Source organism: Oncorhynchus mykiss, chromosome 3, assembly GCF_057628025.1.
Source record: "Oncorhynchus mykiss isolate SJ-2025 chromosome 3, ASM5762802v1, whole genome shotgun sequence".
NCBI classification, from domain to species: Eukaryota; Metazoa; Chordata; class Actinopteri; order Salmoniformes; family Salmonidae; genus Oncorhynchus; species Oncorhynchus mykiss.
In genome coordinates this window covers 61,101,704-61,117,282 of record NC_143024.1, presented here as the reverse complement: position 1 = coordinate 61,117,282, position 15,579 = coordinate 61,101,704, and the positions used below count along the sequence as shown (strand labels likewise).

The following is a 15,579-nucleotide window of genomic DNA, read 5'->3' as shown; positions in this document are numbered from 1 at the left end:
ATGGTGATTAAACAGCACGGTCATTACACAGGTGCACCTTGTGCTGGGGACAATAAAAAGCCACAACATAATGCCAGACGTCTCAAGATTTGAAGGAGCGTGCAATTGGCATGCTGACTGCAGGAATGTCCACCAGAGCTGTTGCCATAGAATTGAATGTTACATTTCACTACCGTAAGCTATCTACAACATCGTTTGAAAGAATTTGGCAGTACATCCAACTGGGGGGCTGGAGGAGGTATTTCTGTTTGTAATAAGGCCCTTTTTGTGGCGAAAAACTAATTCTGATTGGCTGGGCCTGGATCTCTATTAGGTCAAACTGGCTCCCAAGTTTGTGGGAAGGCCTAATTTATTTATTTATCAATTAACCAATTTCCTTAATTGAACTATAACTCAGAAAAATCTAGGAATTGTTGCATTTATATTTTTCGTTCAGTATATTTCTGAATTTTATAGTACACAAGGTTTGGTTAAGACCTCCTTTTTGTCTCAATTTACTTTGAGAATAACATTTAGAGAATTCCCCTTTTAACATGCCTGTAGTTTCCCAGCCCAGTGGGGAAAGAGAGACAGCATTCAGCTCCAGAGTCAAATGTTGCAGAGCTGTGGCCCTGATAATTACGCAGAGAGGTAAATACCCAGCATGAGTGATGCTTATGCGTTATTAACTGGGATGAGAGTATCATACCATTGTAAATGAGGTGGAAAAATCAGTCCCTCAATTACCGAGGTGAACCTGCAACGCAGAACCTAGCAACTATCCCCTCTCGGCGGTCTCTGGGCATAATGCAGGACATTAACGTTAACACCGTAGCCGTAGAGACCAGGCTCTCCGTCGCAGGCAGCACTCTGAGTTCATCCACGTTGCTCTGTCGCCCCACATGCGGACACACTGACTGTTCGCTCAAACGAGAGCATTGTGCAACAAACTTCAGATTCTAGTCTCTTTGGGACACCCAGTTTTAAACAAACTCCCTCACTCCGAGGGAGAACTCCTCCAAAAGAAAAGAGGGAAAAAATGATTTGTTTCCCCTCCATGTGTGCCCTGTTTAGGTTGGGCGACCTTTACAAACATAACTGACAGAAGCTAAAGCAAAACAGGATGACTGGGGTAGGAATGAAAACCTCAAAACAGCAGGAGATCAAGTGTTGGATTCATATTGCTTGGGGAAGTGAGGGGGATATATTTATGTTTTAAACCGGGGCCTAACAAGCCTCCTCAGTTTCCTGGAGGTGTCTGTCCAGCCAGAGGGGACGAGGACGGGGACAAAGGGGGGGGGGGGGGGGGGGGGGGTGTACCTTCCATGACGACACGCCATGTAGACGGAACCATCCTCGCTCCCCACCGCAAAGTTGTTGACATCCCCAAGGGGGAACGACATGGAGGTGACAGCGACGGCCTTCGACTGCTTCAACACCAGCTCCAGGCTGTCCTGTAGAGTAGGGGGGGAGGGCGGGAGGGAGCAGAATAACATTCACAACCAGCTCTCTCTGCGCAGCCTGCATGCTAACACACACACACTACCCTAACCACAGCCTATAAATTTCACTTGACAGGTTATTAATGCAGAATTTAAATTCAGCTAGCACTTTATAAATGATTAACATTTGACATGGGTGGGTTTGGCAGCGGCATCGGAACAACATTGCTAGCGGAGATCATTTCCTTGACTTTGAAAAAAAAAAAAAAAGGTTTTACGTAAAACAAAAGGGTTCTAGTGAGGTCCCGGTGTTTGACATGCCCTATGAATGGGCCGACGTGTTGTGTGCGCAGAACGGGCAGAACGGTCCCATGTCAGTGTGGTGGCGGGTAGGTGACTGATGGGTGGTACCTGCGGCTGAGACAGCATGTCCAGGCTCCAGGAACACATCTTGCCGTCGGTAGAGATGCTGATGAGGTTGTTGGCGTTCTGGGTGCCCAGCACGTTCACACAGTACACTGGGTGCTGCATAGAGAGAGAGAGAGAGGAACAGGGCCCCACAATGAGGCTGTTCACGACACGCCAACGAAACCATGTTCCTGCACTCGCCTCTAATTGCCATTGTGTGTGTCAAATGCAACTTGAGATCAATATATATTTTGGTGATGGTTGATTGACATTCCATCCCAGTGTTACCGTGTGTGCTGCGGCCGACAGGGGGGTCCTCTGTACAGGGGTCCTCTTGTTGCTCCGGTTGTCCCACAGAACGATCTGCCCTGAGTAGGTGCCCCCCACCACCAGGTTAGGGTGGAACTTGGCAAAGGCGGCCGACATCACTGCAGACTGGCAGAGAGAGAGGGGGGGGGTGAAAAAGAAAAGAATGCCATGTTAGCGTCTGCTGAGATGGAGAGCACAGCAGAATGGCGACAGCTCTCTGGTAATATACGTCTAATGTCACCTCAAATCAAAAACTGCTGTGTGCAGTCCCCATTTCAGTCCTGCTCAAAGTAACATACAGACTTGAGCCATTCAGGCTCCTGCAGCACTATACCAGCTTGCTGTATAACGGGCTGCTTATTTTCATTTAAAACTAACAATCCCGTGGTTTCCATGACTCACACTTCACCACTCACGGCAGAGCCTTCTGCTGGAGGCTGCTCACGACAGGATAGGTCTACATTATTCATGCTAGTTTATTATTTGTAAAATCTCCTTCCTTGCTTTCTGGGTTACTGGTCCAAGCCCTACCTTCCCCGTAGCCTGAAACACATCCCCTGTAAATCCTAAAACATATAGTCGTCATATGTAATCATTAATTCATCCAAGTACCTTTTTTTTTTTTCTTCTATTTTTTTTTAACACAAAAGGTGACACCTGGTGAGGAAAAATTGCATTCCCCACCCACTTAGAGGCATGAGGAAAAATGAGTTCACACTTCTGCTCAGTTTTATTTCGTCGGCGCAATGTGCCTGGGACTACATCCGCTCTGGCAGCAGCAACATATGGTTCTACTCAACCTGCCTTGGTCTGCGAACCGCAGGGCATGCAGTATATTAAGGCAAGCCAGCAGAGGAGCTTCTCTCTCCCTCTGCTGAACACAGGGCCCTTGTTTAGACACACATGATAACCACTCCAGCCCTGCACAGCACACTTAATACGACTGCTGCAGCCTCTTGGACCCCAGTCAGCTATTGCAACACTGCTCTTCTCCGGCGCCTCACTAACATGTGTTTGTGGATAGATGTGGAGGAGGTGAATGCCAGCCCGGTGAAATCACAATGTGGATAAGAGAGGGGGGTGGAGGTGAGAGAGAGAGAGAGAGAGAGAGAGAGAGAGAGAGAGGTGGGAGGGATAGTTGGCGGTGTGCCACACTCGTCAGGGAGAAAGCCACCCATGAGGCAGAGGGAAAGGGAGGGCCCTGCGTGGCTTTAGTACCTGGCAGTGGAAGACGTACTCCGGCGTGTTCTTCTTGTACTTCATGTTCCAGACCAGGGCCACCCCGTCCGGCTCGTGGGGGGCTTCCTCGTTGTTGTTGTATGAGGCAACCAGCAGCTCAGGATACTGGTGACAGACAAATCAGCCCAAATGAATGTCAAGAGGAAGTAGTCATGGCCCCCAGGCTTGGCTCCATGTGAACAAGCCTCCCCTGCCCTCCGCGGTGCCGGTGAATGCCTAGCAGAATGCGTAACCGCCCCTCCTTCAACAAGATTTATGGCCGGGAAACTTTTCCCCAACAGCGCAGTCTGGTAAACAACGTTTGGATGATACAGCTTTGCATAATGTTAAAGGACTAGAGCCTAGACTTCTGAGAGAGCCGAGTGAACCACGGTAGTAAAGTTGGCCACTCCAGGTCGTTGGCCACTCCAACTCAACCCTCCCAGTGCACATTTAAAACACAAGGAGAAATAGCTGAGGAAAGAAAGGTTTTAAAGACCTGCTCTCAACCACTTACCAGACGTAAACAAACCATTAACCTCTGCTGCTTCTCATATTGGAACAACTGAAGTTTACAGTTTGTGAATACACAATTAAACACAAGGGAATGGATTTTGCTCTAAGCGAACGACGTAGTGGTGAACAATGAGTTGGTGTTCAATCACTGACCGAAGCCATGGCAGAACTATGATTCAAACGAAGGGCGACGTTAGGGGAAACAAATCATTGCGAGCTCGTACTAAGTGACAATTTGTGCATGACGCAGTCCCAGCTCCAGGAGGAACATGGTTAAATGTCTAATATGTAAAATAAGTCCCATGTATATCATACAGAATTAGGGCAGTGGTGAAGGAGTTAAAGACTCAACAATACATTTACATACTTCCTTCTTACAATACCAATGGCATCCTAACACACAAAGACAGATTGACATGAGTCACAAAGACACAGGGGCCAGTGAAACCATAAAGAACTATTGCTTGCATTGTCACTCAGTGACTGAGTCAGTGAAAAGGTTGCATCATGAGCCAACGCTGACAGACGGGCGCTGTGTTTTACCGGTATAGGGTGAAGTTCCCCTAGATGCTGATCTTGGGTCAGTTTTCCCAATGATTAAGGCTAGGATTGGAAAAAGGGAAGCTGGTCCTAGATCTGCACCTAGGAGACACTTCACCCCGGAGCATGTTTTTACCTGAGCGGACCAGTCAAGACAGGTGACCACACGGTGCTTGGACCAGCGCTCGTCCATAAACTGCCTGTTCAGAAACAGCTTGGCCCCTGCCTGGATCTCACTAGAAAACAGCATAGTCACAGTCATAACAATACCACACTCCTACCTATTACTAAACAGCAACATAATTTAGCCCTTTTCTACCCAAAAGGTATCAAAGAAAATGGGACTCGTCTATCGGAGAGCTTTCCTAACCCCTCCTTCTCCTCCATCTCGCGACCACTGTAGTCGAAGAAGACGTCCACATGTTCAGACAGGGCCCGCTCCACGATGCGGGTGCTGTGGTCAAAGAAGGTTATGAACTGCTCAGAATGGAGGATCTGCAGCTTCTCCTCCTCGGTCAGCTCTTGCGGAGGTGCTACAGACAAGCGGACAGGAAACGTTACGGGCAAAAGACACAGAATCATCTAACGGGTTTGAGTTGTCTCATTCAAATTTTAAAAAGTCCAAAACAAAAAAAGGGACGTCATACAAAACTTTGATGTAGAAATCCCACAAAAATAGGTTTGCAAGATTATTCAATGAAGAGGACATCAGAGATCCAATTGTTATTTGTTTAAACACCACAACTCCTACCTTCCTCATCCTCTTTCTGGACAGGTTTCTCTGTTTGGGCCTCAAGCACTCGTTGTGGTGGAGCAACTTCCTCCTCCTCTTCTTCTTCCTCTGTTGGGTCAAAGGTGCATGATTTCAGTTGAACACCACATAAACCTGGCAATGCTTTATATTTCATGGTTGAGACAAAATGAGTGACGCCAAATTTGACAGTGACAAATGCGCAAAGTTATGGCTTATTTGAATTACAATGGTTTGAAGTGACAACTGATCCTGCAATTCTGTGTCAATGTTTGGTTCATTCCTAATGAGTACTAGTCTACCGGCGCAACATTGTTTTTCTCTTCAATATAACACACTGAATGTTAAGCAGGCTAGTATGGGAATGGAATCATTCTGTGTCTTATCTCCCATTTGTTTGGTTTGACAACACAATGTCACCTCTCTGAAAGGACCTGCGCCTCTAAAGTTGTAATTTGTGTGGAGGGGGTGACGCAGCAGGAGTCTGGGTCCTAGGGCCCCCCCCCCCCCTCCCCTTTCCCCCCCTTCCTGTTAATGAGATGCAGCTATTCAACAGGGGGCTTGCACTTGTCAGTGCAGCCATATCCTCCATGTCCCAGTAACAAGTCCCCCCTTCCAACCAGGCCAAGGGCCGGGGCCATGGTCCGGGGCCAGCGGGCGGGGAGCAGCTGCCCAGGCCCACTCCCAATGGCCTGACCAGCTGACAGGACGGTGCTAACCAGATGGCGCTGCTTGGATTGTCTTGTTCTACTACAAGGTGGCATGAGGATGGCACAGAGGTTTCCCGCCTGGCCGCCCCTAGACAAGTCTCTCTCTGAACGGCAAGCCTGTGCAATTACCGCCCCACCAGGGGGTCCACAGACTGCTATTCAACCTCGGAGAACGTACGACAAAATACAGCTTGTAGGCCGGACCAGCTGGCAAACCACACTAGACAACTCTGCTATCTCCAACACATCACCGTCCCCTCTCCATACACGCCTCTTCAATGCATAAATAGGCCGTCACATTCACGTGGATGAGAAAATGTACAGTGTGTTACTTCCATACCTTTTTAGAGCTCTACGTATGCATAGTTCATCCTTAATGGCAGCAGCGTTGCACACAACCTTTCCATTTCCACTGAGATCTATGATAAAGTAATCTGTCACTTTTCCCATATAAAGTGATTCTCTTCCCTCCTTCCTATTAGGTGGGAGGGCGTTGGGTGCTCTGATAAGTTTACAGAACTGGGTTGATGACGAGCCATTTCAAATGGACGGCCGTACCCTGAGACCCAAAGGAGAAGGTTAAAATCTTTCCTTTCAAGGGCCTCAATCAGGCTTAAAGGAAAACAGTAATCACTGTCTTTCAGCTGGGCCCGGCCGCGCTCGTCAGCCGTTTCCCCCGGCGAGGCAGGCAGAGCAATCAACCTGCCAGGCATTAGGAGCGGAAAGACAATCTGAAAATAAAGGGTATAATGCACCTGCCAGCCAAAATGGCCATTTGGAGAAAAGCTAGTGATCCTGGTGACCCTGCTGGGGTAAGAGGACAGAATCGGGGTGGGGGGGGGGGGGGAAACATTTAACAGAATTCAACACGGATCAACCATGTCCTGCACACTGACACCTCCCCTCAAAGCAGGCCCAATTATGGCTTTTGTACCAGAGAAATAAAAGCTTTTTTGGGGGGGGGGGGGAGGGGGTGCCCGGGAGAGGGAGGTGTAATCACAGTTCTTTGTCAATAGACACTATATTAATGCAAACGAGACGTGGCCCCAGTGTGTTGTTCACGTACAAAACTAATGACCTCTACTCCCCACTGCAGGTGTGTCCGTCGCCTCCACAGCCACAGGATGGACAACACAAATCTGACTTCCACATGTCAGTTTACTAAAGGCTGTTCCACAAACCTCAGCTTCCATCTGCTGGTCTTTCTAGATGAGCTGAGGAGACAGCACACAGTCTGTCAGTAGAGAGAGAGCCCACTTAGCGCTAAATACAGAACGCGCCTTGGCGTCATTCAATTCACCGCTAGTTTTCAATCCGTAAATGAAAAATGTCCTTCCCCTTCAAGTCTAAAGTAAACAGAATTACTCATAACAACTGTTCACAAACCACATACGACAAGGTTCCTATTAATTCTGTTCTCCTATCTCTTGCATTTGCCAGCTAAAATGAACGGCAAAATAATTTGACATCTCAGAAAAACATCATAATGCCCCAAATGTATTTTGCTGCCATCAGTAGCAGGTCAAGCTCCAAAAATAGGTTTACGTGCATAGCATATGCCTACATCACATTTTCTACAAGTGTCACATACGGATTTACTAGAGGGACAACACAACCCGGGAGATTTCAGCAGTCACCCTACTGCTATTCTGATGAGCAGGTTAATCAGGGTTCAGTCTGCTTTAAAATGGGAGGCTTTTGTTGAGTTTACACACTTGGTTACCTCGCTTTCTCTGCGTCTCTATCCCTTTATATAGGCTCTCTTTCTCTCGCAACAAACAAAGGATTGAGACAAAAAGGACCTTTCTGAGAAGATGTGATTCAGCAAAAAACAAATATTATCTACCCTATAAATCTTTCTTTATGGTTATTTTTTCACATTCATACCTTGGAATAAACTCTACTAGAATTGATATGAGCATGCTGAAATTCTAGTTAAAAATGGTAGCCTGGGCCTAAACTTAATTCAACAATATAGTCAGTTAAGGGGTACTAATCATCAAGTGCCAAGCGCATGAAATGAGACAATGTTCAAAGAGTGCCACTTCGAACAAGAGGCTGTTGAGTTCCTTTAGTGATTAAAAGTTATGGCCTTCCCCTGAATTCCAAGTGATTAAAACAATTGAAATGAATCATATTTCAAATGTACTCAAATGCTCTCTTGTATTGCCTGAAGCCTTTTTCAAACAGAGTTCCAGGCAGACCACTCAATGAATTTCCCCATATCTTCTTCCCATAATTACAACCTCTTGTTAAGCAGCACTTATTGACATTGCATAAAGTCTACTGCTGTAGCCTGAACTCGTTAACGTTCTTGATATAGGCTACCACAACATTTGATTTCTATACACGCCTGATTCACTGCTTTTCCTTGCATGACCTGGAATGGGAATTACAACCAACCCAAATAAACAATGAGTATTACTTTTATAAATATTGTTGGGCCTAAGATTTATGGGGAAACGGGAAATGTATTTCCCACCAGGTCACAACATTTGCATCTACACTGGACTCCTAGTAGCCTATATTAGAGAGTCTCAAGCAGTGCCTTTCAAACCTCTCCCATCAGACCCCCCCAGAAGTTTCACAATTTAGTTGTAGCCGTGAACTGGTTCACCTGATTCGCCTATTCAAGCCCTTGCTGATTAGTTGACAAGTTAAAAATCAGGTGTGATAGCTGTGGACTTGTTCAAATACAGGGAACGCCTGGGGGTCCCCCGAGGAGAGGTTTGAATCCCCTGGTCTAGAGAATGGGAGCTGGAAGGACCAGTGCCCCCTATGTAAATTAAAGATGACTAATTAGCTTTTTGTGCCTTTTTTGAGAGAGGGGTTGTTCTACTATGGGGACCATTTGGGATCTCCCTCTCCACCCCTGCGCTCTCTGTCGAGCATGGTACGGCAGTACCTCCCTCCAATGCCACCGCCCGCTGACCTTGTGTGCCGTGCCGTCGCCTCCTCTTGACAACATGATGAATCGCTCAAATCAGTGCACACGCCCGACTCCACCCCTAACATGGAATATGCACAGAAGGGTGCGAACAGGCGAGGGAACGCCGCCTCACCAAGTGCCAGGAGTGATGCCGCGAAAACGCACAATGTCACTGAGTGTGTTTTGTTATGTGCCTATTGGGTGAAGGGAAAAGACAGGGAAGCAAGAGAGTTGATGAAATGATTACAGAGTGACAGAGAGAGTGGAGGGAGGGGGGGGGTCTAGTGTTGAACAGCCAGCAGAAACCATCCTTGTTTAACACAGTGTTACAATGCCCTAGAGAGAGAGTCCCTATGCCTCCACAGAACAGACAGAGAGAGCTCCACTCTTCATTCTTCACTGGGTCTGGTTGTTTTTCCCCCCAGAGTCACACAACTTGTTCACAGCCAGACTGCAGGCAATTCACAATCCTCAATGACAAATCACCACAAGTCATCTGGCATCGTTTCCACGGGAGATTGAAACGATAGGGAACAAACTTGGTTCTATGCAGTTTGAAGTGTGAAGGGGGAACTTAGAGGAGTTGCTTCACAAGCACAAAGACAACTAGCCCATGCAGGGAATAAACCTTTTGTTCATCAACCAAAACTTCTACGGACACAAATCCGCAATCATAACATTTTTAAAATCACTCACTGTGTAAATAAATATATATATATATATATATATATATATATATATATATATATATATATATATATATATATATATATACATATATACACACTCTTTTTAAACAGCTAGGTTACATTGCCCCTCTTTATAGCAGTAGGGTAGTCTCTGACATGTCTTGCTGATAAAGCAGTGTAAACAACTAAGATGGATTTCAGTCCAAGAGAGTGTTTGAACTGCATCTTAGCAAAGACAAACGAGGGGCGTAATCACAATATTGCACATGAGGACTTTCGAGTAAATTTTTTTTTTTTTTGAAGATACGCATAGACAACCACATGAAAGCTGCTGTGCAACAATAACATACATATTGACATGCTTCCAATACATTAGCCGAGCGTGCACAAAGCACTTCCTATCTAGCCAATCTACTGCCTTTCTTCCCCATTCGCTCTGGCCCACTCAACCTGCACATTTATTGTAGCAAGGCCCTATTGGTTTGAGGATGGGAGTTGAGAGAGGAGTGGGCAGACGTGTGTGTATTTAATCTTTCCTTTGGTTTCTTATGTTTCTCGGGGGCCCCTGCAATTTCCCCCAGCTTTCATCTCTGTGCTCGGTAAGGCCAGATCATTTCCACTCCGTGTTCACTTCCTGCTCCCACAGGCCAGCCGGCCACATCTCTCACACACACACACACACACCTTTAGTTGTGTCCTGAAAATATCAACTCCTAAAAGAGTAGAGTAGTTGAGTCAGGCTTTCACCTTCTTTCTGCTGGGTTATCACAGGTGTCTGGGTCTCCTTGGTGTACGACACAGTCTCTTTTGGAGGGAAGTCAACATGGGTGATCTTGGCCATGCCCATCTTCAGAGGTCCCCGCCTAAAAGCAGAGCACAACTTCAGGACACATGGAAGGGCCAAGGAGAGCTGAAACAATAACATAAACCTAGGGCCAGCCCAGACAAAGCACACAACGGTACTATCATATTGCCGCCTTTTCATTAGCACCTCAAAGCTGAAGTTGCCTTTAAGACCGATGGGGGATTTTGTCTTCTGATAATCACTTATTCATGGAGAAGGAAAGGAAGGATAACAGCGTGTATGTAGGTCAAAGAAAGATGCCACCAAGCTACACACTTTTCTTCTGATATAAAAATGGCGGCTTTGAGCGGGTCAAGAAGAGCAACAACACTAGAGGTTGAAAAGAAGGTAGTGTCCAATACCGCAGCTCAGAGTCAGAGTGAAGCTGAAGAGTGGACGGGTCAGAGTCCCAGTGGAGAGTCCTGGTTAGTGTCACAGCAAGAAGGCAGCATTAGTGAGAGAAAGCAGGCATAACTCAGAGGATACATGTTAGAACATATACACGCAACATGCCCACACTGAAAAACACTGTTTACAAACCAATTGACTGCATAGGATTTCATTTCAGAAACACTGCGTGAATCATTTTACATAGAGGTTGGGAAAACGAGGTTACCACAACAACCCTATAGTAGGCACTTCCACATAAAAAATAAAAAAAAACAAGGACAGTATCTGTTTAAAATGCGTGGACACAGGTCCTGAGAGTGTGATGACACGGTGTAATTAGGCAGCCTGAGGGACTGGCGAGGCCTGAACTGTGTCACGCCAAAGGCTTGAACTCCCACGTGAGGGAGCGCCCTGCGAGGAAAACATGACCTCCATGTGTGTAGGAAATGGCCACGCTGCTGAGGGAAACGAGTCAACACGTAGAGCCTTGGGGTGGAGGAAGAGCTCCCTGGCCCTGATGGGACACTGGGGGATCTAGAGTTTCAGCAGGGGGGCCGGGGCTCTAATTAGGGGTTAAGATGTCCCCCAGGCATTGCACAGTCCTGCTGTTTTATTGTCCATTTAGGACCATCCTAATGCAACAGAACACAAACAAAATGAACATGCACACCCTCCGCATAAGCTAGTAATCATTATCTTTAATGGTACTGTATATACCATGCAACACCATGCTTCAGATGGGATATTGTTAATGTACACTCTTCAATGCATCAGCTTACCCTGTGTAGTGCTATACGAATCTAGAACAATGTGGAACCTCGTGCTCTGCAAAAACTAGTTTAATTTTACAAGTGCGTCATGCTAGGTTTTAGACTGCATGAAAAACCATGGCAAAGCGTTGTTGGTGGGCATTTGTGTGTTACTTTGAGAAGAACACCCGTACTGTGATCTCAAAAACTGTACATGTTTATGGGCATAGCTTATAAGGCAAAATGCAAAATGCGCATGTGTCAATTTAGTCAAACTAACTCAACGATAGTTTACATTTTATTGTAAGAACATTAGCAATATCTTACTAAAAACCTAGATGCGAGGTTACTGTTCCAGCTGTGACATGGATTTATAGAGAAGAGACCTGCTCAAACCTGTGATACACAAATCCTTCAAAATGACACAGACATTAGGAGAGACAGTCCCTCATTCATTCCTGCGATTAAAAGCACCTGCACGCATCACAACCTAAATTACAGCAACGCTGCACTGTGCTTAGAGGATGAAGGCTCTTTGCCGAGAGAAATTAAAGCATTTTGTCATTAAACATTAGACTGGGGGGTGTTTGTACCTGGGTCCCACGGCGCCGTCGCCCGAGTCTTGGCTCCCTGCCTCGCTTGGTGTGCCCACGGATTTGCAGGTTGGAGACATGGGAGGAGGGACTAGATAGTGAAACAGACAGGTATCCTCTGTTACTATGTACAGAGGCTGGTCTGTTCACAATGGCGTAAAAGTACGTAGTGTTGGGGTACCAGCAGTGGTATATATATATATATACACATATATACACACACACACATATGTTAATCTGGCATGCAAAAAGGCAAATAAGGAGTGGGTATGAGCAGCACAAAAGAGAAAAGACAAAGAAAAATGGTTATATTTCATGCCATATGCTGTGAAAATGCAAGTGAAAATTCAACAGTAAGACAAATACCAATAGTATAACAAACAACTAATCACACATCAGCATACCAAAAGTGAATGGATGAGACATGGTAGAGAAGTTGAGGCAAAAATAGAGTTGTCAAATTTTAAAATACAAACAAGTATTTAATCATGTCACTGTCAATTTTTTAAAAACGATTTACATTTCTAAGGAACCTTGGCAAACCTTAGATTTATTATATTTAATTTTCTGATTTCATTCATAGCATCAGTTCCCTATTTTTCTATCGCAAAGATTCTGGTTTACACACTGACAGGCCTGGCCAGTCATTAGGCAACATTAATTAATCTACTATGGACCACTTCTGCCCCCTTCTGTTAGCTTGGTGACAATGTTCTCTCACATAAATCTCAGTTTAGAAAAACACATGTCAAGAGTCAGATGGTCTACACTAGAGGCACAATACACTTCCTTGTAAACAGAAAATGTGCAGAGATCTGTTAAAAATCTGCTGGTACATGGTTTCTTACCAACAGGAACATCAGCTGACGTGATGCCCATGCTCTGCAGAAGGGCATCTGTCTCACGTCTCTTTTTCTCCAAGTCGGAGTCATCCATTGGGGCTGCATCTTTCTTCGAGTCAGCCTGGGAGAGAAGCAGAGCAGATACACGGTTAGTATCCTGGCTGTAAGCACGAGGAATGGAGGGGTTGATGGAGCGTTCGAGTCGGATAGTCCAAATTAGTTGCCTGGTTAACTTGCCTAGTGAAATAAAATGTATTTTTTTAAAAATGGGCAAGTTTAATAAAAACAATTAGTCTAGCTGTAGAATCTGTACATTTTCCATGGAATCAAAGCTATTGTTCCTCTTTACACTCAAATACACCTACTCAGAGACTGAGCAGAATGCACACTGCCATTTTGGTAGGTCTAGTTCAGGGGGTAAGTAAAGTCCCTATAAGCATGTACTAACCTCTTTCTTTTTGCGCTCATCTTCCTTCCTTTTTTTCTCCTCCCTGATCTGAGCCAGGCGTTGCTTCTTCCTTTCAAGTTCCGCTTTTAGCTCGCTTTTGTCTGACATGATGCCAACACTGTAGGACACAAACACGCTTCAGAACAACAAGATCGGTGACCTACAACATTTTACAGAAGTCTGATTTGCCATTATTTGTACAGGTGTTATTTTTTTTGTCTCTCACAAATAACCACGAGTTAGGCTATACATTGGAATATAGACTATAGTATGGTCAGAAGCACATTTCATGAGCTGTTCTGAAAGTGTAATAAGATCACTCCTTTGTTTCAACGTTTCAAATCAACGAGAATAGCACCTGCTCCTTTGATCTACCAGGTCAAACCATTTAACTAGGGGGACCACTGCTAGGTTTTTATCATGAATTAAGTTTCAGCAGGGCCCAGATAATTTGGTTCAAGAGCACACTACTGTCCAGGCAGAGAAAGGATGGGATGCTCTTCCATTAACAGGGTCCTGACCATCTGGGCTGTAAAACCCTCTCCTGGTCCAAAGCCCCATTCAAGGCTCTTTTGTCTACTCAACTTCACAATGCACTCTTAGAGATTAAGTTGATAATTTCAAGAGGCTTTATCATTCTGCATACAGCATTAATCAACCCTCACATCCTCCACAGCACCTGACCCTTTCCACATCCAACACAGAGACCACTTCAAGACATTTGTCCTAATTGCACAATTTAAAACAATGAATGGAGGTCTGAGCTATCATATTGAAATAGATGTGTAAAAGCCTTCCTTTTAAGATGGTCTGCACAGTGTGAAACCCCTTTGCACATTACATTGAATCAACCTTGAGATAACAATGTGGTTGATGCAGCTGTGTTTATTTAACTCATACATTTGCATTCTGCTGACAAAAACAGACAATAAAACATGATTTTTCAAGGTGTTAATTGTGAATGCAGACTTCTGCAAAAGGAAAATCAATTTGACTTCAGTTAGCTAACTCTTGTAAAAAAAGTGTCTTTAGTTTAAAAAAAATGTTATTATAATAATTTAGAAAACAGAAGAGGTAATCTAGAGCTCCAACATAAGCGATGCTGGCAAGAGTCGAGCCGAGAAGTAACTAGTCTAGCCACCACAGACACTGGTCAAGCCATGATGAGTATTGAGCAGCATATTCTTGCTTCACATTTACTTCTACTAGAGCGCCAACATTGTGTACATATCCCGTACCATCTAAAAATTCAACACATGCGAAACAAATGAGTTATTTTTTAGTGACACAATTTATCGCGTTGGTAAGCTAGCTGCGGCCCCACCCAGCCACTGACCCAGTGAGGGAGTTATATTAACATGAGCCGCTGTGCACCGGACTAAAGCCCGTGAGAAGTGAACGGACAAATACTGTGAGATAGAAACGCAATCCTCAAATCGAACAGTCATCTGCGCCACTAGGGTCATGTCAACAAGGCAGCATGGTGCACCGTCCATAAAAATATGTTTTCCATGAAATATTTTTTCGAATTTACAAACTAGTTTTCATTGGGAATATATGTCTACACCTGTTGTTTACGAAGCATGTAACGAATACAATACGGTTTTATCAAAAGTAACCACTTTTGCATGCGAGAACACAGAATCCAACTCATTACTCCACGTGCTTAACCTAACTACGTCACTTTTGTTTGTTTTTAGCATACTTTGCCGACAGACAAAGCTGACGACAGCCCAGGAGGCTTTCCCGAAACAATCTCCTACCACCGGGGCAACCCGGGCCTTAATCGAATCCCCTCACTGTGTGTAGTGACAGACATTTTTTAAACTAGCGAGCTAAATAATTGATGACTGACTTGGCATCCTGATCTCTTCAAGTTGAAAGCATTGATTAGGTAGCTGAATATGTCGCAAACACTTTATAACTACCGTTATTTAACATAAAGTTTTATTTCAGCTTACCTTGTAAAGTTAAGATTCTCAACTAACGTTAGCTAGCTATATCACAATGAAGTGCAAGTGAGTCAGCTCGGCCTGCTAGCCAGCCAACTCAAAGACAACGGGAGGGCTGGCATGGCGACTAAATCGCAAAACGTTTTTATTAGCAACAATATGTAAAACAAAAAAGTACGCTCCACGTTTCACTTGTAGTTTGGTAACAAACCTGGTTTCTCCTAAGCTTTCCAATCGCTTGAATCAGGAACCCAGGATCCTTTCCTAAAT

General features: G+C 45.0%; 1 protein-coding gene across 4 annotated transcripts in view; it reads right to left on the bottom strand.

Moving 5' to 3' along the window:
* dync1i2a (dynein, cytoplasmic 1, intermediate chain 2a) overlaps positions 1 to 15,579 on the bottom strand; it is a 21,666-nt gene extending 6,087 nt beyond the window's left edge. The window contains exons 1-13 of one of the 4 annotated variants that reach the window (XM_036974414.2): positions 15,319 to 15,579; positions 13,358 to 13,475; positions 12,916 to 13,030; positions 12,068 to 12,158; positions 10,698 to 10,757; positions 10,239 to 10,354; positions 5,164 to 5,253; positions 4,783 to 4,945; positions 4,549 to 4,648; positions 3,357 to 3,482; positions 2,118 to 2,264; positions 1,833 to 1,946; positions 1,300 to 1,433 (exon numbers count right to left, since the gene is read on the bottom strand). In XM_036974414.2, the coding sequence (XP_036830309.1) occupies positions 1,300 to 1,433; positions 1,833 to 1,946; positions 2,118 to 2,264; positions 3,357 to 3,482; positions 4,549 to 4,648; positions 4,783 to 4,945; positions 5,164 to 5,253; positions 10,239 to 10,354; positions 10,698 to 10,757; positions 12,068 to 12,158; positions 12,916 to 13,030; positions 13,358 to 13,465 (1,364 nt within the window). In that variant the 5' untranslated portion in view covers positions 13,466 to 13,475; positions 15,319 to 15,579. The remainder of the gene's footprint in view (positions 1 to 1,299; positions 1,434 to 1,832; positions 1,947 to 2,117; positions 2,265 to 3,356; positions 3,483 to 4,548; positions 4,649 to 4,782; positions 4,946 to 5,163; positions 5,254 to 10,238; positions 10,355 to 10,697; positions 10,758 to 12,067; positions 12,159 to 12,915; positions 13,031 to 13,357; positions 13,476 to 15,318) is intronic. The other 3 variants (XM_036974413.2, XM_090229760.1, XM_036974415.2) reach the window with 3 other exon arrangements.